Genomic DNA, 24333 nt, shown 5'->3' with positions numbered 1-24333 from the left:
TTAATAGGTACCAAGAAAATGTCAACTTGTATATAATTATTTACAACTCTAATAAAATATCTATAAGATTTCCAAAATTCTTCATAAAATAAAGAGGATGTTAGAATTAAAAAGGCGAAAGTCTGGAACTATCTATTTTTAATTCTTTCAAAATCTCCTTCATCAACAATCCCCTCAAAAGCTCTTCTACTTTTCTCCTTCCAAATTACCCAAAAGATGGTAAGCGGGATGATGTGCACATGATTCTATTGGGTCTTTCAAATATTTTAATTTACTTATATAAATTAAGATAATCTTAGAATTAATTCAAAAAATCTTAATTTAATACTTCCAAACCAATCAATTAGTAAATCAATCCAATACAGACAAATAAATAATGACAAAAATAAAAGGATACATGATTTATATGAAAAACCCTCTAGTAGAGAAAAAAAATCATGGGATAAATTCTAAATCAAATTCACTATCACAGAAATTAAGTGTACAATATTATGGAAAAATACACAAATTCTTCTCTAACCAAACTTAATTCTCTTGAATGATCACACCAAGATAATTAGAGATATTCTCCAAAAATTGATTCAAAAATACCAAAGGAAATTTATCAATCTTTCAACAATTTTCCATGTCTGTCTTAATCTTTGCAGAAAAGAAACTAACTCTTCTTTTTTTGTTTTGCTTCGAAAGCCATCCACAAAAAATACAACAAATAATTTTTTTTTCCTTTTTCCTCGGTTTCTATGTGAAAAAAAAAAAACAAAATAATATTATGAAAATTGCATGCTTTTCTAGTCTTTCTCCCCTTCTCAATGTGAGAGTGAGAGAGAACAAAGAAGTTTTTCTTTTCTTTTCTTAATTTTCAGGTTGTTTTTATGCTTTATTTCCTTTTTCGACTTTCGTGCAGTATATATATATAAAAGAGGAAACTGCATTCTTAATTTTTCTTTTATTTTTTCGTTCTTTTTAATTAATTTGCTCTTGTGGGCTGGACACAAAAATAAAAAATCTCTCCCTCTAGTCAGTGAGGAGATGTCCGCCATACATTGCTCAATTTCCAACCAGTCCCACATTCTTGGTGCAAGATTGATGCTTGTCACGAGTCACTATCTTGCTCAACATGTTAGCTGGCTTTTTATTAGTGTGAATCTTTTTCAATAGCATCTCTTTGTAATTTATCACATCTCGTATCCAATGGTTTCTCATATCAGTATGTTTAGTTTTATAATAATATGTGATATTCTTACTCAAATTTAGAGTACTTTGACTATCACAATTTATCATATATGCACCTTGCTTCAAATATAACTCTTCAAAAAATCTTTTCATACAGAGCATTTCTTTACCTATTTTAGTCAAAGTTATATATTCTACCTCAGTTGTGAATAAAGTAACACATTTTTGCAATTTAGACTGTCATAATATAGCTCCTTCTATAAAAGTAAACACGTACCCTGAAGTAGACTTCCTGTTATCAAAGTCCATGCTATATTTGCATATATATATATATATATATATCCCTCTAAAATTAGTTATGTGCCTCCAAAACATAAACCCATCTTAGAATTATCTCTCAAATATATGAAAATCTATTTTATTGCTTCATAATGCCTCTTACCATGATTAGAAAGAAATCCACTTACTAAACCAACAAAATGAGCAAAATATGGTCGGGTGCAAATCATAGCATATGTCAGACTCCTAATTGTAAAGAAGTAAGGAACAACTGCCATTTTTTCTTTTTTTTTTTGAGTAGAAGGACATAATTTCTTACTAAGTATGAAGTAATTAGCAAGCGGTGTGCTAACTAGCTTAACATTCTTCATTTGATGTGTAGAACTTACTCAACATACGTCTCTTATAACAACTATAACTTTTTAGCTTTCCTGTCGCGAGAAATCTGCATACCCAAAATCTGTCGTGCTGGTCCCAAATCTTTCATATCAAAAGAACCAAACAATTTATTTTTTAAATTACTAATCTCTGTAGTATTTTGTCGTACTATCAACATATCATCTACATAAAGCAACAGAATGACAAACTTACCATCTGAGAATATCCCGAAGTACACACAATGATCTGCATCTATTTTGATGTAACCATGGGTGACCATGAAAGAATCAAATTTCTTGTACCACTGTCTTAGAGACTGTTTCATCCCATATAAACTCTTTTTGAAATATGCAAACCATGTGTTCTTTCTCTTTGACCTCAAATCCCTCTAGTTGATCCATCTATATTTCTTCCTCCAAGTTACTATGAACAAATGTTGTCTTCACATCTAACTACTTAAGGTCAACATCTAAACTAGCAGCCAAACAAACAATTACCCGAATAGAGCTCATATTTACAACAGAAGAACTAATAATTAATATCCACTAAATAGGAGAACTAAGAACAAAGACATGCATAAACAAGAACTAAAAAATTAAAATAAAAAAAGAAAAAATACCACGAACTTACCCGATAAGTTAATTCTCGCTCCTTGACTCAACAAGATTTCTAAAAACTCCTTGGCTTCTGAAGAATTTGAAGATATTAAAAAAATTAGCAAAGTTAATTATTGAAGAAAGCAAAAAGGTTAAATTTTATTTTTCTCAAATGTGTTTACAACCTATGGTTAAAGTCCTTTACGTAAACTTTTCCTGAGATAGTTCTAAACAAATACAAATACTTTGAAAAATTCTATCCTAGAAAAAATAATAAAATATTAATATATCACAATCTAAAATTCAAACAATTAATTAAATAATCATAGGGGATAGATTTTGTATTAAGATATCAATAAAAATAATGTTAAAAAAGTAAGAATTTACCCCATGAAGTTTAGGATAAAAACACATGGTATTTTAGTAAAAAAAAAGAGTCCAAAAATATGGATACTCAACTTCTACTTCGTGGACAAGAAGGATTGGGCATGCGGGTCGGCTAGGACAGACGTGTGGGTTGTCTTAGACGGGGCACGTGGGTTGTGCTGCTGGGCAACGTGGATCACTCATGGGCCACACGAGTTGGTCGGCCCTAAGTGGACATACGGGTCACGCGTGTGGGTTGCATGAGTTGCGCAGTTGGGCTACCAACGTGGATTGGGCCTGTATGTGGTCTACATATACTGGCCTGTTGGGCCTGTCCGTGAGCAGATTGGGTGTCCGTGTGTATGGGCCTTTCGCTGGGCACGAGCTGGATGCCCGACCTGCTGTGCAAGCAAGCGTACAGCATGCGTGCGTGCACGTTCTTGGGTGCATACTGGTGCACATGCTATGCATCTTGCACATGCGCATGGGCTGCACGTGCGGGTGTCCTGCCTTGGCCGAATGTCTTCTGCACCATAAGGCCTTAAGGCCTTCTCGAGTTGGGCAAAAACGGGCTTTTCTACTTGTCTTGGATATCTAAGTCCATGGGTCACCTCTTGGGCCTTAAACTTTTTTGATTGAACAAACTTGACCCATTTTATGGAATACTTCCATTTAGGAAAGTAGTCAAGAATGAAGTTACTTTTCTTTTCTATGTGTTTTTGTTTAAGAAACTAAATGTAACACCCCCAGTTATTAGTATTATTATTAGTATTATTTTATTTTGATTTTTTGTAATTTTTATATGAATATATGAATTTTTATATGGTTTTAATTTAGTTTAATTTAATTAAATAGAAATAATAATAATAATAATAATAAAAAGGGGTAAAATTATTTTAGGGATTTAATTGAAAGCAATTTTGAGAAAAATGGGTGAAAATTTGGGTTCTAAGGGTATTTTTGAAAGAAAATTTGAAAACCGAGGGTCAAAATATAATTTAAAAAAATTATACCACGTCAGCTGCTCGATCAGCAGCTCTGACCAACCAGAACGCACTGCGTGGCAGAGACACTGATGCGGGAAGCCACGCGGAAGGGAGCCACGTGGGCGATCCGCGTGCACGTGATCGAACGGCTGAGATCCGTTCCCGCGCGCACGGACGGCCCAGATCAAAAGCACGCATGGACGGCCCAGATTGCATCGCGGTGAACGGTACAGATTCATTTCTTTTTTAATCACGATCGGACGGTTTAGATTAAATCACGATAGACAGCTCATATTAAAAGCGAAAGGTTATAAATAATCTCATGCACATCCAAACCCTAACCCTAGCCACCAGAGTCGTCACCGGAGAAGACAGCCCAGCCGCCGGGGAGCCGATTGCCGCCACCCGCCGCCGCACCAGAGTACTTTTCGGCCGCCAAACAAGGTAAAAATTCTCCCTTTGGCTCAGAATTCGATTCTAAACCCACCTGTGGCCAAATCAAAGCCAAAAAACTGGCTAATTGGTCAGAAAACGCCGCCGAAACCCAGTGGTGCCACTGCGGGTTTTCTCAATTTTTGTCTCCGATGAGGCCATTCTCGATTCCCATTCGATGTAATTTTTACACCATTGTGACCACTATTCATTCCTCTACAGGTTGACTGGAGCAAAACACTAAATCGCGACTCGAGCTGGAGGAGCCCCGCACCAGAGAGCCCTGCTGCCGGTAAGTTACGATTTTCGGCATTTTTTGGGCTCACCGAGGGCCCTAGGAGTGTTTTCTCACAGGAACCAATGCAAGTTTGGCCGAATTCGGCAGAAAACAGCCAACCCGAGGCAGATCGCCGACGCATGCGGCGGCACCTTCACCGGAGCACTGCGGACCGCCGTGCCGGAATTCTAAAATTTGCCGAATAGGCCTCGGGTCTGATTTTTGAGTTATTTGGGATATGTGTAGGTACCGTAAGCGCGTTTCAGTTTTCGAGAAAAAATTCAGGGAACCCAGGAACTACTTGTAGGCGCAGTGAAAAAAATTCAGTTTTCGACTTCGAATCAGGTAAGGACTCCCTTACCCTATTTCATATCACGAGGTTAAAGTCTAATAAATGATAAAAATGTATTTGTATGAATTAAATAGATATACATAATTATTACAGTTGCTAATGGAGCCTGAAGCGGACATATTTCTCTGTCAGTTCCTATTTTATTATTTTACAGTTTAAATGCAATATGGTATCTGATTTATTTATTTTATAGTTTTGAATGCATGAATCACTGTCTACTTCATTATGGCTTGATTTTGTGAATTCGATGATATGTTTGCCTTGTTGGATGCTCGTTACTTGTTTAAGTATTCATGTTTATGTGAGAAATGAAAAATTAAGGAAAAAATAGAAAAGGTATGTGAATTGATAAATGGATAAGTTGACAGCCTCACTAGATATACTGGGAGATGGTGGACGAACCGGGTTCATAGGGAACCCTACCGGAAACGTTGTCTCATACCAGACGGGGTATGGAGACTTTTAATGTTTTGGCGCTCATACTAGACGGGGTATGGGGACGACCCGCTTCACCCTCATACCAGACGGGGTATTGAGGTTTTATTATTTGGTGCCCATACTGGACGGGGTATGGGAACGGCCATGAAAATTAAATTTGTTAAAGGAATGGTTCACGTGTAGCGGGGACCCCTATTGATCCCATGGATACTGGTAGGCTGATAAAAAGGGGGTAACTGTTGTTTGATGATTGAAATATAAAAGTATGACATGTACCATGTTACAGATTATGTATGAACTTATGATATCTATGATGTTATTATTTCCATGGATCTTTTTTTATAAATCCCACTGAGGTAAGTGGACGGTAAATGGTTTGATTATTGATAAATAAATTTACTTCAAACTTGTGTTCCATTGGTTGTTTTTAATTTTCTAACAACCTTTACTTCTATGACAGTGACATAGTGTGACGTTTTTACTGGGATAGTGTAGCTCATTCCTTACTTAACCATTTCAGATCAGGAGGACTTGGTTCCCGAGCCCGATCTATAAGAAGATAGCGAGTAGATACCTTGATGTTTATTAGTTTCGTTTATAGTCTTTCATTTACAGTATTTTCCTTTAAGATGACTTATTTTCAGTATTGTTCGTACGTTTAAGTTATTGTGTAAGGGATATTAACCAGAACGTTTTATTTCGCTTCCGCACTTATATTCTTTATATACATTTCCTTTTTAAATTTTCAGGGTCGTTACACTAAAACTTACTTTCTCATTTGAGTCGATCCTATTTAGAAAACAAAACGGTTCTTGAACTGATTGCCTATTTAAGACAAGACCTTCAAGAATCCTTACGGGAAAAGGATGCTACCTTTTCCCACGCGTGGGTTCGCACTGACATGTGCACACTTAATGTGCTATATGGGTAAGGCTATGTGTTGTGGTGGACTTGGTGGTAACTATTCTGTGGAAGTCCAAATTTTCATGGGGTTCTTTTTTGATGCAGGATTATATCGTTAGAACTAATTTTTGAGCTATTTAGGATCACATCAGTTTTTATCCCCCTCCTTAATCTAATAGGCTCTTCATTTATGCCTCTAAGAAGTCTCATCCATTTGTATTCTGGTAGCTAATTCAAGCTTTAAAACCTCTTTACGAACCATATCTTCATTGGACATAGTCTCATCACCCTCCCTCTTATCAATAGTCTCAATCTTGTGGAATAAAGAAAATGTATATAAGTCAAAACTTTTTTTCTTCCTCTTTGCACCAATTCTTGATTTCATCTTTTAATATTTTCAGCTTCTGTGCTGAGTTTGAAGCTAGTTTTAACATCTATCTTCATTCCAATTTACCACTCTCCATGCAAAAATCATCAACTTTTAACTATTTGTCTTCAAATTTGAAAGGACTTGAACTCCGCTTGATACCATCAGAGATTAAGCAAATGGAGAAGTAACTAGAAGTAACTATTATGTTTATATGCTTCAAAAATAACCCAAAAAATAATTTTAACTAATAATAAATTAATAACAATAAAAATAGAACTAATATTATTATTAATTTATTGATTTAATTCGTTAGTTAAAGTTGTTATTTTGAGTTCCTTTTTAGATTGTTCAAACATGATCTAACTAATAAAAATAGAAGAAAAAAAAACTAAGAATTTGAAATAAACAAAAAAATATTGAAGACCAATTTATAGTAAAAAAAAAAATATATTAGATGACAAAATTATAACAAATGATGAACTTTAAATATTAATTTGATAGTTTGTCCCAAATTCTTTTAACATTTATTTTGAATTTATAAATCACAAACAAAATCATTTTGTAACTAAGCAAATATCTGTTGGCTTATTTTATAAGCTGGTTTGACAGAAAAATAAACTAAACCAAATTCTCACAGTGGCTATAGTCTCGACTCTTGAGCTTCAACGTAATAACAGTTTAATACTTTTAGTTTTTCATACCTCAATGATTTAATTTTTCACCGTTTTGCTCAAATCTATTAGTTTTGAAGAAAATATTTACATTTTGAAGTTAAAAAAATTAAAATTATAGAAAAGAAATATGAAATAATAGTCTGAAAAGCTAATAATTTTATGTGCAGAACAAGAAATAATAAAAATCATAGCACTGAGCTGTCAAAAAAAATCAGACAGAATAATTTGTAATTAGAAGAAACTAATTGAAAATTATAACACTACTTTATTTATAAACGTAAATTCTAAACTTTGATTCAAGAAATGTATTCTGAACCGTACAATTCAATTGTCAATTAAAAAATGAAACTTCCAATTCACATATCAGATGTTGATTTAAAGACTAGATCAAAACATGTGATAAACATACATGCTATAATACATTACAATATAATATTTCACAATCAACCAGCATGTCTGAGGATTTTCTTTCATCAATTCTTTGATAATAACTCCACATTGTCTGTCTTCCTTGAAGAATTTGTCTTCTACAACATGCCTGATGTGCTTACTTAAGATGGAGATAGTAAGAATGGGTGCCCTCCACGGTCCTCAACCTTCAACCTAACTACCAACTGAAAAAAACTTGAAAGTACCTCAAGATTCCACTCAGTCAACTTTTCCTAGATTCTTACCGGCTTCTCCATGAGAATTAAATGAAAAATATGACTAACTGCATTTTCTTCAGAATGTTGGTGCAGAATAAGCTGTATTGATGAATCATTAGAATTTTCACGATACCAATCACATTCTCAGAAAGTGAGTTCCACGATGAAGCTCTCTAGAGAAATCAGATGAGGAGGTAATCCGACAAAAAGGCAGCACCTACAAGACCGATCAGACACAATAGGGAGAAAAAATCTGCCATCTTAATTGATGAATCTGATAAGAAGTAGATTTCATGTGTGTTGCTGTCCCCTCTAAAACCTCTAACAATCATTGCCTGCAAAAACCATGTATTAAAAACAGAAATAATCGCAGATTTTTAATAATCACACTAGGATGACAAAAATGAAAGTTATGTTCCAAATGGCCTGTCTGTGAATTTAAATTACTTCTGTGCATATGTTTACAACTTTGATATCAACACTCGGCAATCTATTTTTTGCACCAAGCCACAGTTTCTGAAATTGCCAGGCCTTTTAGTAAGTGGACATTAGATTTCCATTCAATTATATGAACAAAATATTACTAACTAAATATGATAATCTGGCGATCCAATATATTTTTCTTCATTCTTATATGGCTCACCTAATACAGATGTTCACTCATTCCATTAGAAAAAAGTAATTATTTTAGAAAATTTCTGATATGGTTGCAGATACTTCTTTCACTGTATTCTGTTTTTTTTTTCTAAGGACACTGTTCTTAGATTGTTCTTATGGGTACCTTGTTTTCCTAAAGTCTCTTCCATGCAACCAGTATCCAATTTTCTCAGTAAACATGTTCGAGTAATTTACCTATTAGTCATTATAGTGCTTAAACTTGCCAAATAACCATAAATTCCTCATAAATTGCAGCACAAAGAGACAAAAAGCAGCCACTGGCCTAAACAATGGATGTAATGAATGCACAACAGGGAGACTTTGCACATAAGGCAAAGAGTATTTTACCTATAGAGACAAAAACAACAGAATTGATGGCAAATTAAATACCCACATAGTGAAACATAAAGAAAAGGAAAGGAATAAACCTGGGATATTTGTTCTGCATGGACAAAAATATTTTTGAAGATCCTTCGTATATAGGAAGCAAAAACTACAATGTCAAGTACCAAAAAAGTCACTAATATTAAATAGACAGTTATTAGATAAATAGGAAATTTTAATCATATCCGATAGGCTAGGGCTATATTCTTACTATCAATTGTCTCCAATATCGTCAACTGCTTCCAATCTATCCTACGAGATACAATCCCCAATGCCACACTGCGAACCTATCAACATAACATGTGCATTCAAGACTCCCAATGCTACTAGCAAAGGCTTTAGTAAACAACTAACCATTGTAAGAACTCAAACATCATTGGAAATATAATTTTCTTTTCTGATGGAATATATTATCTACACAATCAACTTGGGACTAGTTACCTCATCAAAGACAAGATTGATAAATCTCAATGAAAGCATGAGGGTGAGGATGATTTCAGCCACTGGTACACGGATATGCGTCAGGGGAAGAAGAAACCACCGCAAAGCAAGCGCAAGTTGTTCTGGGGTAGTGGTTGCCAGGCAGAGGCTAGCACTTTGGAAGATCTTTCATAAAAATGGAAGCCCAAGTGTCAGACTAATCAAGTTTTTTTTTTGTTCTCAAAAATGCTAGCCTACTTTGCAGTTATATTAGTTTTACACATATGATGTTACAGCCCAAAACATAACACGCCCTTGTTCTACGTCCCTGTGGCTAAAAATGTGATTGTGCACGTTTGTCATGTAAGATTTATGGCATAAGATTCCACATTGAAAAATAAAGCCCTAATACATTCCTTTAATGAATCCACTTTGAAAAAAGGAACAAGGGGATACCAGGTAAGGAGACACAACTTACAGTGAAGGTTAAGCATGCAGCTGTGCTTGCAACGGACAAGCCCTTCCTTGTAAACTGTAGTGGTCCCAGGTTCATGATTAAATATGAATAGCCCTCCATAGACATAGGGAGATCAGGCAAGTTCGTGATTGCAGGTGGCGGAGTTCGCAACTGAGTAAGTGGGGATACACCATCCGAGCTTAGCCCCAGTGTTATGAAAAGAATTCCAGAAAGCAATGATACTCTTCCCAATTGATCCTAAAATGTTTATTCAGAATTCAACAAGTGGTTGTGAAAATCTCCCTCAAACTCAATTACCATTAGACAGTATTTCTTTTTTAATTGTCAAAAAATAAAAAAGTTTGCCATAACATAAATTAGAAGCTTACCAAATAGACACTTTATAAAACAACCAATTGGAAGGTTGATTAACTAATTCTCCTAAACAATTAAATGATAGAAAGGCCAATTTTATTATTTATTCATATTATGACATGCTCCTTCATGTGGAAACAAGATACACATCTTCAAACAAGAACATGAATACAAATCCAAACAGGTGAAAGCTGAACACAATATGATATCGGACTTTGTATGAAGGGCCAATTGTGGATAACAAATGAGTAATCACAAATCAGGGTGAGTTTCCCAATGCTTAAACCTATAATCTTTGGTTTTAAGCTTATGTGAAATAATTAAATTAGATGACTAATTATCCTAAAAGCACAAGATGATAAAAAGGGCCCCAGCTTTATCCTTATATTTGTTTTATATTCTAACAGGGATAACACAGAGACAGCTACTTTTCACCACTTAGAATGAAAATACTACTTATATATTGTTGTGAAAAACATTTACTGAAACAGAAACATACAGCAGAATGATACAAGGTAGCTATATTTCTAAGCTTCTCAAGAAATTTGCATTCAAATAACTAAATGGTGTTTTATTATTATAATTTTTTTCCTCTTAAGCTACATTATCGTGTTACTCTCTGTATCCAAATTAACAAGCAAAAGTTCAGATAAATCTGCCACATAATTGGAAGAGGATACCTATAAATTGACCATAATATTATCAGTTATTGGACTTTTATTAGTACTAACCATCCACACGTGTTTTGGGAGAATCCACATTGACAGAAGACCTGTGCATATTACCAATCCAAAACGCATTACTATGTGTGATCTTGCAGGTAGAACAACTAAAGCCAAAAGCCATACCTGCATAAAAAATAGAATTGACCTAAAATTGGAGCAAAAGAGTTCAATAATAAAACATCATTACTCACAGTTAGCTCATGGGAAAAAACAACAGAAGTTTACAACAACATCTAGACAACCTAAGCTAACCAACTGGCTAAGTGCCTTGAACTAAAATTGAAATCATTCACTACTTTCGGTTTCTAGCTGTCTCTTTTGCAGCTTAAGCAGACGAATAGGGAAAAGTTAGCAAATATAAACAAAGGAAAGTGCAACACTTTAACCATTATAATTGAAGGTTAATGTGTCATAGCTAATTTAAGTCTCATTCCAGTTATACAAGCTACCACAGTGTTTACCAGAACTCACCCAAGTGAAAGAAATATTCAAAATTCAATTTCTAATTCAAAAGGGAGAAAGAAGCAGAATTCATTTTGTAAACTGTTTGGTCAAATTAAGTTAATTTGATTTTGCAGATTGAATTGCATTTAAATATGAGCCACATCTATTTATCTTTCCACAATCACCGCCAGAATTCAAAGAGCTGCAATCCTGTAAAGTGAAAATCTCGCTACCGCTGCTCCCAGTTCCATTTCACCAGAAATTGAACTCAGTAATTCATCAAAATTCCATCAAAACAAAATAATTAAGCAGAAGCAAAAGCAAACTACAAACTGCAATTTTCTTTTTCCTTATACCAATTTGATTCTGGGATCAACGGAATGCAAAAACGTAGTGGGTGATGATATGAACTGGCCAATGGGACTAGCGGTGGCACTCGAAATCAACCTAAACACTTTATCAGCAGCGATACCCCTGGTTGGCAACTGGGAGGCCCAGTTTCTGGTTCCATCATTCTTTTCGACAGAAGCTCTAACATCACAAATCCTCTTGAGAATAAAAGTTTTAGGTTTTGCGACATTCGGGGCGAAAATTGGCGCTGAAAATGGGGAAATTAGGGTTTTGAGGGCGGGTCTGAACAGCGAAGGAAATGTGACCGTTGGGACCGTACGGTGCGTGCAGTTCATGTTTTGAGTTGACGAAAGAACACAACGACGGGGGACTTTTTTTATTTTTGTTTATTTTATTTTTAATTTTTCCTTTTTAAATTATTAATATTTTAATAAGGTCATTTTTCTATACTAACCTAATTATTTGAGTTTTATTTTTATTGTTCTTATAAAGCTTACTCTTTTAATTATAATTATTATTTTTAAAAGAGTCCATGAACAGAAATTTTTTGTAAAATAGCAAAAAAAATTTATAAAAAAGTGTAAAATTAATTGTAACCTCTTATATATTAAATATTAAAATTCTTAATTTATAAATAAATTTTAATTTATTTATTCTAAACAATGTTAAGGAAGATATTTTTAGATGGATATTCCAACATAATTATAATTGATTATGCTAAATGAAATGATATATTTCACTAATTACGGCCAAAAAAGTTAATTATGGTTAAAAAATCACATAATTAACTCACTAATCATCCCAAAAAAAAATTAAAATAAATCATCACCAAGCATTTATAGAATTACAATCAACATGAATATACTTTACACTATTACAAGCTTCACATTTGTACAATATATGTAATAAATTAATAACTTTTTCATCGTACAAATTTAAATTAAAATTTAAATAATGAAATTAAATTATACACCTAAACTTACAATATTGATTACGAGGATGAAAATTTTAATCGTCATGATTCTCGTAAACGAATTTAATGTGAGTTATGCAATTCCGAAATCTCAAACTCTTGTTCTCTCAAGATTTCTCTGTCCTGAAATAACCTCTTCAACTCCAACATGAATAGCACCTGTGCAAATTAATTGTGTTGTGCTCGCTATTATTGTTATCACTTCCAAAGTTCGCTGCATATCATCATTATTATTTCAATCACAATGTTATTCCGATATAATGTAAATATTTTAGTTAAGTTTGACCGAAATATTAATTTATTCGTATTTTATTTTTTTAAAAAATATTTCATTAAAAATGTAATAATAAATTATATAATAGTATATATTAATACAAAATTATATTTTCATAAATAATATAATAAAAATCTTACTTTATAAATTATATTAATCAATTCAAATCTCTAATAAGCTATTAATAGTGTGAGAGTTAATTTAACAAGGAAACAACTTACCAAGTTGGCATCTCTTAACCCAAGATTAATCTCTTTACATGCCAACCTGCAATACAAAATATTGGAAAAGCAATAAGAAACTAATTGAATTAATGAAAGCCACCACCATGTTCATTAGCTTTTGGTTTAACAGTCTGTCATACATATATATGCATGCATGCATGTATGTATTATGTATGTTGAGTAGTACCCCATGGCTAGGAGAGTGAGAGCCCAGGTGCCCATAGAAGAGGCAGCTGCTGAATGCAAGTTAGGAGCAGTCCATTGAAGAATGTTTTTAAGACCAGTGACGGAGGTGCCCATGCCCACAACACCAGCAATCAGGGCAAATACGACAAAGAAGCCTGTTGCCATGCTTCCCATTGGGAAATATATAGGGAATAGGTGGGCTGGAGGCGACAGTACAGATGCTGCAATGGATTTCCACATATATATAAATACACTTGAAACAATATTATTGTGCCATATAGAAAAGCAAGAGCATCAAAGCTGAAATGTTAAAAACATAAAGAATTTACATAGTTCCAGATAAAGAGATTCTTATTATTATAGATTAATATATTTTTTTGTCATTTAATTTATAACTCTGAAATATCAAAATTTTAAAAAATTATATATTCATAAAAAATGCATATTCGAATTTATTTATAAAAGTTTTTCCCTCGTTTAAACCTAATCCGATATACCAAAATTTCATAAACTACCAATGGACTTATTTAGTTAAACCTCACAGAGCAGCAATCACTAACCTTTGTATAATGATCAAATGGTATACATCGATAAATACCTGATTCACGAGCCTTCATGATCCCATGATTGATAGCCCATGCTGCAATTATTGTTATGATGAAATACAAGCCAAGATTGAGGAACAAGAGGAAGAATGCTACTGATTTGGATCCTGAAGATGCCATGGCTTTTTGCAGTTTGAATCTTCTTCCCTGCTTGTCAAGCTTAGGCCAAAACTCTTATATAAAGAATCATCGTTATAGAAGGTGCTATTAACAAGGCTGGTTTTCTGTATGTTTAATTTTAGAGTTGGCTTGTCTTGAGTTCAAAGAAATGACTTGCTTCACTCACAGGTTTGGAATATAAGAGAAATTTCATATATGCAGGCAGTAATTTGTTTTTATTTTCCTCTGGACCACTTTACAGCTGGAGAAGCTTTTCCTCCTCACCAAACAAAAGAAAGAATAAAGTTATCTTCTACTTTTTCTGAATTGCCTTTAATAGGTTTTATTTCTCTTCTATCAGCCTCAGAATCATCAATAACATTTCGTGGACACTGAATCTCATTTTTGGCCAATGAGAACAAATTTGACGAAATGAGAATGAAAATGTAGAAGTGTCCAAACAAGATTATCATAAATTGCCAAAATGGATTTGGAGGGCATAAAAAGTTGCAGAAGATCAATGAAGCGAACACCCAGAAACCCAAAACTAACTTGGGAATCGTTTGGTTCCAACAGAGGATGCCAACGGCTAAAAAACCATTTCACATGCATAGGCTACTCAATTTAGGACCCTTTATTTACAGGGATCTCGCCCAGGAATGCCAAAAGAAACTGGAAAAAAAATCTAATTTATTTTGCTCTTTCGGTGCTTAAACCTTCAATGCAAGCTTCTGAGCAGCTAGAGCTTCAGCCTCAAGAGTAGGCTCCCACAATATGGTGGTTTCTGCCAGTAATGAGGTCACAACATATGGGTCCATATTCGAAGCAGGGCGTCTGTCTTCCAAATAACCTAATAGAAGATATAATGTCAAAAACAAGGTTAGTATTCAAGGTTATAGGGCAAATACAGAGTTCAAATAACAAAAAGGTAAGGAATGGAAGGCAGGAAGATTAGGAATGAGAGAATGCAGTGCATTAAGTTATCCACTATGTAATTCATGAAAGTATTCGTGTAATACAGCTTTTGTTCCAAGAATACCCCTTCATCAAAAGTTCTGGATACGTTAATTCCAAGATCAATATGGAGTTCGTAAGACAATTATCTTTGCAACCATGAGGATCATCAGAAAAATGGAACCCAATACAATCTGCTTTCAGTAATGTAGCCAACCACTAGAGATATGGCCAAAGTTTCTTCGAGTCCAAGTGAGATATTGTCTCGTCAATAGTCTTGTCTTATAAAAAGTATATCAGTTGGAAGGAAAATATCTCTCCTTATTTATAAAAGTTGCCTTAAACTGTAACCGAGGGAAAACCTTTTTTAATCAACAACTAGATTTATGGCACATCTACAATTTCATTCTTTTTTCTTCCCTCCTTTTGGATTATGGCACCCTGCAAAAAGAAATTATGTTTCTAATGATATTAAAAGTAGTATACCTTTTCCTTTCGCCTCGGTGTCACGCCCCACACGAATTGAGCACCCACGATTGGCAACTCCCTGCAAGTTGAAATTTGAGAAATTGCATGAGGAACTACAACAGCACTAATATTTTCTTTTCTTTCCTTGAAGTTATTCTAGTATTCAGTAGTGTACCCAAGAAAATGTGTCGATGCTGGCTGTCTCGTGCTTTCCCGTCAACCTTCTTTCATTTCCTTCACCATAAGCACTAATATGGTCTTTATGGCGAAGGGAAAGGTTCAAGATTGCCTTCTTTATTACTTCATAGCCTCCGTCTTCCCTCATGCTCTTTGTACTGCATATAAACAGTATTTAGTTATCATCATTTATAAAGATTTGGGTCATATCTTTGTAATATTAGCATGTTCTCCCAATGTAAACATAAATTTATATTACTGAGAACTGAACAATGACAAGATTACCTGTAATTGGTGTGGCAGCCAGCACCATTCCAGTCACCCTGTAAGTATGAGGAACGTGAGGATCATTTAACCAAACTTTTTGACTAAGAACTCATTGTCAAAATATTTAAGTTTACCTCTATTGGTTTAGGATCAAGGGAAAGAACAACGCCAGCCTGTTCGGTGATTCTCTAGAAAAGGAAAAGGATCAACAAGTAAATTTAATCTGTTCAAATTTTCAGAAATATATACCATGCTCTCAGTTGACATTTGATTCTTTGATTAGGGCTTCTACAATTACGAATGTTGGATGCAACCGTGCTACAAATCCAAGAAAAAAATATTCTCCTTGATTTAACACTAGAATTCTAAATAATGTCTGTTAATGTATAAATGTGTTGTACCATTTCTGAAGTAATTGGATGCAATTAATCATCTCATAGGTACCAAAACCAGAAGTCTAGAGTTCGAATAGAGACTGCTGTATAATATTTGTTAATTATATTTCAGCAGAAAGCAACACTTTTAGCCACCAAGCTTGTGTGTGAGAGGACTAGATAATATATAAATAATAGATTTAAATCGTTTACTATGAACCTAAGCTTTAAGGATAATCAAGCACAATCAAGTATTTCACAACATCAAGTCTATGATTTGGATGGAAAAAGTTCTGTGGTGCACTCAAAAAGTTATATAGCTGCAGTGAGTGAAAGAAACCCTTCTGGAAGCTAATTTGGAAAATTAAAGCATTTTCTTAGGGATCAACTAAAAGCTTCATTTGTGGATATAAAATGTTTACAGATGAAGATCAGTCGTCGGCATTTGACTTATTCCTAGAAGAAATAATCAAAGGGTACTCAAACACACTGAAAAGTTAAAAGTTACCTCAAGAATGTATCGTGAACACCAGATATGATCACCAGCTTCAATGCCCACACTTGGACCTACTTGATACTCCCACTGCAAACCATGTGCAGAAATAAATAAAATGACTAAACTATGAATGTAGTCATTAAAGTATTCTCGAAAAAAAGATAAAAAGGGTAATGATAGGAGGCATACCTGCCCTGGCATAACTTCACCATTGGTGCCACTAATGTTAACGCCAGCATATAAGCAAGCCTTGTAATGTGCATCTGAGATGTCACGACCAAATGATTTCTCAGCTCCAGCTCCACAATAGTATGGACCCTAAGTAAATGTAGAGAATTAATACATTTACATGCCTCCAGATAATACTACTTATACATTAAATCTTCTAAGAAATTATTAGATAATCCAGGGCATAAGTGAGTTAAAAGATCCTATTAATGTAATTGGCACACATTCTGTTCCTAAATATGAGTTTCCACAGTAGTTGTTTGTGCGGGTTTCCAACTTACTTGTATTTCCATAGTACCTAATAATGACACAAATCTTTCCGTAGTCGCACTACTCAATATAAAGATCATTAGATGATTGCAAACCAAATTATTACCTGTGGACCAGGATAGCCTCCAACCGGCCAACCCAGAGGCCATTTTACATTCTGTTGAAGTAAGGTGTATTCCTGCTCAATTCCATACCTACCGTAGGCAGTAACACTCACGATGAGCTAAAGTTCAAATGGTTTTTCTCAATCAATAAACATAACATGGTGAAAACATACCATGGCACTTCATCTATCACTTTCTGGTAACTGAATATCTCAGCAGCCCTATGACGTTTGTTTGTAGGGATGGGTTCTCCTTGTGGGGTGTATGCATCACAAATTACCTTTGTTAAACATAGAGAACATCAATCAGGTATATAATTAACTATTATGACCAATTTCCATCACCCAGTCAATTGTTAAATAACTCACCAAGATATTGTTACCGCCACGGAAAGGGTCCTTAAATATTGCTTGAGGGCTGGTTAAAGAATCATTATCAAGAGCATAAGTTTCATAACAAATAGAGATGCATAAAAGCATTATTGTATTCACTCTCTTACTATAAAATGACTTCACTATCTTCACCAGGTGCTTGTCCAGTGCTTGATCCGTCATAATTCCATTTGGGAAGCTCAGATGGATGCTCAACAGGCTTTGCAATTGTCTGAAATTTACACACACAGCATTTCCAGCAAAAAGGAAGTTTAGACTTATATGGTTAGAAATGAAAGTTGCATGATTTGTTTATAGCATCTTATAAAGATTAGTTACCCTTGACTTGCTACGCAAATCAATTCCAGAACCACCGATCCTGTGTCAATTGAATCAAGAAACGAAAGATCAAATCCTGATTGTTGCAGCTCTCAATCAAAGATGGTAGTCTTATGTGCAAAGAAACATACTTCAGCTAAGATTGACATACCAGATATATTCAGCAATGATTTTATCGGTGTAGGGAGCAATGTCTAGGTTGAGCAGATCCTCTATCCTATTGACAGTGCTGTTTTCAGACTTGAGGGCAAACACTTTAAACTTGGCAGAAGTTTTAACTGTTCCTTGCTTGTTTGGTTTCGACAAAAGAGAACCCCACATCTTTGATGTCAAGGGACTTGCAAGCGCCGTGTTCTTTGGCATTCTCATCTGCCATTGGGCAGAGGGTGCCAAAATCTGCGCCATTTTCACTTACCCTTACTGGAAAAATCAGCAAACACAGCAATAAACTTAAGATTAACTTGTACAGAATTAAAATGTACATAAAACAAGAAAAGTTATTGTTCCTACAAGCAAGCAAGAGGGAAATCTATCAGACAAAAGACACATGAAATGCGATTCTTGAAATGACTCGAATGCCCTCAAACTTAAATAGAGAAAGAAACAAAGCAAATAAAGATGCCAAAAAGAAAAGAAACACGCAGAATTTACATATTTCAGCCAAGGAATACTTCACTGAACTGATGTATTCGGATTCACTGCAAAGAATTACCAAGATTATAATATAATTTTCTCCCTCAAATCCAAATCTCGATATAATTAAATTTCATAGAGGAGCAAAGGTAAACCTGAATCCTTGAAAGTAGACTCTATGGTAGATTACAGGTATGTAATATGTAAAACTGCAAATATATTAGTTTACTCACCGGTCAAATTAATACACTAAACAAATCTCAGAAGAACTCAATTTTCATAATTGCTCAGCAGAGACAAAGTTCCAAGACAACTGGGTATTTTCATTTACAAAACACAACAAAATATCTCTACTATCATATGTCATATTTGAGCCAACCAATGCATTAGATTCCAGTTGTAACCCACAACACTGTCCAGCCAGAAATTGGCACTGACCGTTACCTGATTTCATGCATAAGCTGACACTGGAGTTTAATTTTATTTGTACCTTAATACAAGCCTGCTAATAAGACAAGAACCAGAGGGTTGACCATTAAAGATTTGAACCAGAGAAGTAAAGAACCTGCCCGAAATGGCTTAGAGCAGCAAACTAGAATCTGGGTCTTGACAGAGCTGCATGAAAATTGACGAAGAAGGAGGAAGGGAGAGACCAAAGTGAGTGTTGTGGAGCAAATGGCATATATGTATATATTATACGTATATATGGTAATAAAGGGTGATTTACACGCACAACAAGAGATTCCAGTTGTAATCCCCAACACTGTTCAGTCAGACGTTGACACTGAACTGTTCCATGATCTCATGCACTGACTGACACTTGCAACACTGGTATAATGGGTTTTCTCTGGATTTAAGATAAGACAGCTAGTAAGACAAGAACCAGAAGGTTGACCAGTAAGATTTAAACCAAAGAGCATAGCTAAAAATGGCTTGAGAGCAGAAAATCAAGATGTGGGTCTTGAGGTAGCTCCCTGAAATTTGAAGAAGAAGAAGAAGAAGAAGGGCAGATAAGAAAGAGAAGGATGGACGGAGATATCAAAGTGAGTGTTTCTGAAGCAAATGGTACACAGGACAATGTTTTTTTTTTTAAGATAAACACGACAACGGTATATAAAATTCTTAAATGATCCAAAGCTCCTAGAGTCCAAACGCAGTGAAGTAAAATGTTAAAACACTGAACTTACACAGTCTGCAGAGACAAATTACCAACACATCCAACTGGGTAGTCATTACACAATACACAAAAGAAAGATCTCTAGTTCCATAATTAATATATGAGCAAACAACCTGTTAGATTCCAGTTGTAACCTACAACACTCTTCAGCCAGACATTGACAAGAGTGTTGACAACCAAGATTGAACCAAATAACCTACCTGAAAATGGGCCGAGAGCAGCAAACCAGAATCTGGGTTTTGATGAAGCTCCCTGGAAAATGGAAAAGAAAGAAGAGGTGGGAGGAGACCCAAATGAGTGACTTTCTACGAATGGTATATAAAACAATGGAGGGTGTGGGAAGAGGAAGAAAGTGTTGAAGTCGAGTGGCTTTTCCTAAGGAGATAGGGGTATGTTATGTGGAGGAAAATAGTGATTGGTCTCTTGACTGCCACAAAAAAGAGAGAAGCTTGGATTGTATTAAAAATTTCAGATAAGGTTCCATGTCTTTTCTCTTTCCTCAAACTCTTTCTTTCACCTTTTCAAAGGTGGTGGGAACTTACTGCATATACTTATTTGTATTAAAATAGTAATTATGATAATAATAATCATAGATTCCCATGCTAATCAAATGCCTTGAATTTCACAATGTATATTAATTTATTGTCAACTGTTACAAAAAAGAACATAATGATTTCATCAAGAAGATTAGAAGAAAATGAAGTTTGGAGAAATTTTGCAGAATGATCCCTGTACTCTCAACAAAATACATTCATTTATATTTTTCTTTTATCACGGAGGTGTAAAAGACTATATAAACACTTCAGCTGTGCATGGGTTTCTTTAGTAGTCATGATTCTGTTCATGTTAACAGCCATTAAAATAAATATAAATTTTGAATAAAAAATATACAATTTTAATTAATTATGTTACATATATACATATATCATAATATAATTTTATCCTAAATAAACATATGTTTCATTGATCAAGTAAAAGTTGTTGGCTTTTGATATAATACCAACTAGCTTCAAATTTATTTTCAAACTTTAATTTAACTTTTTCATATATCAACTAGTAATTAATATGTGTTACACATTACACAACCTTTAAATAATTAAGATAATAATATATATTAATGTTTGGCTACTACGTACAACTTAAAGACGACTTGTATGATAGTTATGATATTGGTTAGCTGCGTAGATCTCTCTTGTTTGGTTGTGAGTTATATAATGTAACTAATGAGAATGGAGAGTGTTTGGCCGGTATAAATTTATCCTCACTTTTCTAAGGGAAGGAACCTCTGACAGAGAAAGGACTCATTCTCTCTTTGTTATTCAAGTTGTCCATTTGATCAACTTTTAGATAATGGTTCTTTTTGACGGATTTTTGAAGGAGATGGCAATGTAAACATAGGGATGGTAAAATCTGATTATTCCATATTGGTCTGTGAGGTAAGGGTAAAAAAATATGGGCGGTAAAGTACAACTGGGTAAAAATATGGTGAGGCATAGTAGGAGAAAGATCTCACCCTTCCATACCTATTTCACCAAATTAAGTATTATATATTTTTAAGAATTATTAGTCACGAATGAATTAGTGACTGCTTAAATTAATAGTGATTTAATTTAAACAGTAATAAAATAATAATGAGTTAATTATAAAATAGTAGTATATTAACAATAGAGTATTTGTTTCTTAATTTTAATAATTACTAGTTAATGAGTTAGTAATTTTTTTAATGGGTTGATAGTTATTTAATTTTTATAACTTTTGTTTATTATTTTTTAAATTTAATTTTAATGATTTTATTAGTAAAAACCAGTTGAGTTTATATCAATTCTTTTATTTAATTTTAATAATTATGAGTTAATAGGTTAATAATTTTATTAGTGGGTTAACAGTTATTTAATTTTTATAACGTTTGTATATCCTTTTTTTCTATTTAATATAGTTGATTTCTTAAATAAAAATTACATGAGTTCATATCAATTTTTTTAAATATATAGTTTGTATTATTTTATTTTTACATTTAAATATTTTATGCAGAATTTATATTTATTATTTACAACTAAGGATTCAAATTTGCAAAATTTATATTTATTTATTATTTTATTAATAAAATATAATTTTTTTATTACAAAACAATTACATTACTGTTGTGTACTCAATTGTGAGCTAAACTGGGGTATTGGGTTCCATAATATTGGGCTAAAATCCGCACATCTATGTTGTATGTATTAGCATAATTTTATCACTCTGCACCAATCTTTAATGTGTATATATATATTGTATGTATTGTCTATAATTAAAACAGAAGAACCGTCGGTTTGACCAAAATGAAACAATTAAATATTATTCATTTCAAATAATTTAATTTGAAAATAGACTAAAAAGAAAACAATAAAGAGTCAAAAATCAAATAAATAAATATTATTCATTTTAAAAACAAATAATTAAATAATTTAATCTATCATCTAATATTATAAATTATCAGTATATATATATATATTAATCAAATTAATTATTACAATACTTGAATGTGCATAGTAAGACCAAAACAAAAACAATTATCAATTTTGTTACCAACTCTTTCGTAGCATGCAAATTTGGAATAATTAAGATATCAAGAGAAGACAAAAGGGAAGACATTTACTTTGTCAAAATTTAAATAAATATTATATTAAAATTTATAATATTTATGATAAAATTAGGAATGATCCAAATATAAATTGTCTTCCAATTAATTCTTTATATGATTTATGTTAAGTTATTTTAGCTCGCTTATTGAACTTTAATTAACTATCTCTAAACTATTATATTTCTTGAACAAATTTTATTTGTAAAGACCCAGAACTTAAAAGGGAATAAAATTATAAATTAAATATGGAAGTGAAATAATAGAGTTTCGAGTTTACATTCCTTACATAATAATTTAGAATGACTAATATAGTTACGAGAATGGAGCTCTTGATTTAAATAAATTCATTTATCATAAGAAAAACTATTTATTGTATATATTTACCGTTACGAGATTTTCAAAATCAACCTATAGAGATAATAACTCAATTAACATTCAAATCTTATATTCAAGTGACCAAAAACAACAATTTTTTCTTTTTATTTGCCTACTGGTATCTCTGGGACCCATACTGATGTCCCACTACGGTGAACTCCGGCCGTCCCCATACTCCATCCGGTATAAGTGCCAAAAATATCATCCCTCAATACCCCGTCCGGTATGAGGGTGAATCGGGTCATCCCCATACCCCATTTGGTATGAGCGCCAAAAATACAATTCCTTGATACCATGTCTGCTATGAGGCAACGTTCACGATAAGGTTCCTTATGTACTTGGTCTATCCACCATCTTACAGGATATCTAATAAGACTACCATTCATTAATTCACATGACCAAATAATTTTCTATTTGCATATTAATTTTTAATTTCACAAATCAACCATAAATCACGCAAGACTAGCAATATATATATCAAGGAAGCACAACTAAATCATTCAATCATTCCAGTATATCATAATGTATTTAAAATTATAAATTCAATAATGAGTTAAACAGAATAAATAAATAATTAAACGGTTCAGTCTCCATTAGTAACCTGTAATTATTCTCAAAGTTTTTTAAATTACACAAAATATCATATTATCGATTATTAAGCTTCAATTCCATAACAGAGAATAAGGTGAGTAATTCTTACTCGAATTGGTGTCCGAAATACTGAACTTTCTACTGTGCCTACTGGCGATCCCTGGATTTTCTGAATTTTTCTGCAGAGATTAAAACACGCTTCACGTTCCTAAAATACCAAAAAAAATTCAAAATCGGTGTTAAAAATCTTTTTCTGGCCAATTTTGGGATTCTAGTACGGCAGCACCACCGTACTCGGCAACAACACCGCCGTTCGCGACGGTCATTTGCCTCAGCCTAGCAATTTTTGACCGATTTTAGTCGGTTTTATACTCATCCCTGCGAGAAAACACGTTAGGGGGCTTCGGTTGATCGAAAAAAAGTCAAAAAATAAAAATCTACTGTTGGTGAAATTTTTCGGTGCGGCGGCTCCGCCGACTCACCTTTGCAGCTGGACGTTTTTCTTTAGTCAACCTATAGAAAACAGAATGGTAAACACAACTGTGGAAAAATCGCACGAAATGGGAAACAGGAATGAGCTCATCGGAGGTGGTTGCGGGTTTTACCTGCGGAGGTACCGCCGGACTTTGCCTGCAGTTTTTGGCTCACCCGCCATTCCTTTTGCTCCGATTTAGTCATGGGGTGTAACGGCCCCGAAATTTTAAAATGAAATATGTGTATTAAAAATGTCAAATGCGGAAGCGTAATAAAAAATTTGATTAACATCCCTTACACTAAAACCAAAAAAACGTGCTCAAAGTATAAAAGAACAAACTAACTAAAAGAGAAACTCGAAAATAAA

General features: G+C 33.7%; 3 protein-coding genes across 5 annotated transcripts; all 3 read right to left on the bottom strand.

The window, feature by feature from the left end:
• Positions 1 to 7469: 7469 nt before the first annotated feature.
• Positions 7470 to 12050, bottom strand: ABCI12 (cobalt ion transmembrane transporter). Its single transcript, XM_022049382.2, has 7 exons — positions 11690 to 12050; positions 10896 to 11012; positions 9811 to 10047; positions 9354 to 9518; positions 9124 to 9199; positions 8957 to 9021; positions 7470 to 8206 (listed from the first exon to the last, which is right to left on the bottom strand). Exons 1-7 carry the CDS (start codon positions 12017 to 12019, stop codon positions 8054 to 8056), a joined length of 1143 nt encoding a protein of 380 aa, XP_021905074.1. The 5' UTR covers positions 12020 to 12050; the 3' UTR covers positions 7470 to 8053.
• Positions 12051 to 12496: 446 nt separating this feature from the next.
• On the bottom strand, positions 12497 to 14345 carry LOC110819912 (AWPM-19-like family protein). 2 transcript variants are annotated; one of them, XM_022049252.2, is made up of 4 exons: positions 13940 to 14345; positions 13343 to 13562; positions 13153 to 13198; positions 12497 to 12871 (listed from the first exon to the last, which is right to left on the bottom strand). In XM_022049252.2, exons 1-4 carry the CDS (start codon positions 14064 to 14066, stop codon positions 12749 to 12751), a joined length of 516 nt encoding a protein of 171 aa, XP_021904944.1. In that variant the 5' UTR covers positions 14067 to 14345; the 3' UTR covers positions 12497 to 12748. The 2 variants fall into 2 exon arrangements, with proteins under 2 accessions (XP_021904944.1, XP_088072578.1); XM_088216452.1 differs by having other exon boundaries at positions 12497 to 12816.
• A 153-nt stretch (positions 14346 to 14498) lies between these two features.
• Positions 14499 to 20315, bottom strand: GS2 (glutamine synthetase 2). Of its 2 annotated transcripts, none has more exons than XM_088216450.1 (14): positions 20104 to 20315; positions 18245 to 18513; positions 18094 to 18133; positions 17883 to 17986; positions 17752 to 17800; positions 17557 to 17663; positions 17386 to 17473; positions 16971 to 17099; positions 16794 to 16868; positions 16046 to 16099; positions 15930 to 15967; positions 15643 to 15802; positions 15486 to 15546; positions 14499 to 14895 (listed from the first exon to the last, which is right to left on the bottom strand). In XM_088216450.1, exons 2-14 carry the CDS (start codon positions 18496 to 18498, stop codon positions 14756 to 14758), a joined length of 1299 nt encoding a protein of 432 aa, XP_088072576.1. In that variant the 5' UTR covers positions 18499 to 18513; positions 20104 to 20315; the 3' UTR covers positions 14499 to 14755. The 2 variants fall into 2 exon arrangements, with proteins under 2 accessions (XP_088072576.1, XP_088072577.1); XM_088216451.1 differs by lacking the exon at positions 20104 to 20315 and adding an exon at positions 19292 to 19341.
• Between the last annotated feature and the right edge of the window lie 4018 nt (positions 20316 to 24333).

Source organism: Carica papaya, chromosome 3 (assembly GCF_054855325.1).
Source record: "Carica papaya isolate Zhongbai chromosome 3, ASM5485532v1, whole genome shotgun sequence".
Taxonomy (NCBI): domain Eukaryota; kingdom Viridiplantae; phylum Streptophyta; class Magnoliopsida; order Brassicales; family Caricaceae; genus Carica; species Carica papaya.
Note: the sequence above shows the minus strand (reverse complement) of the source record. Positions and strands in the feature narration are given on the sequence as shown.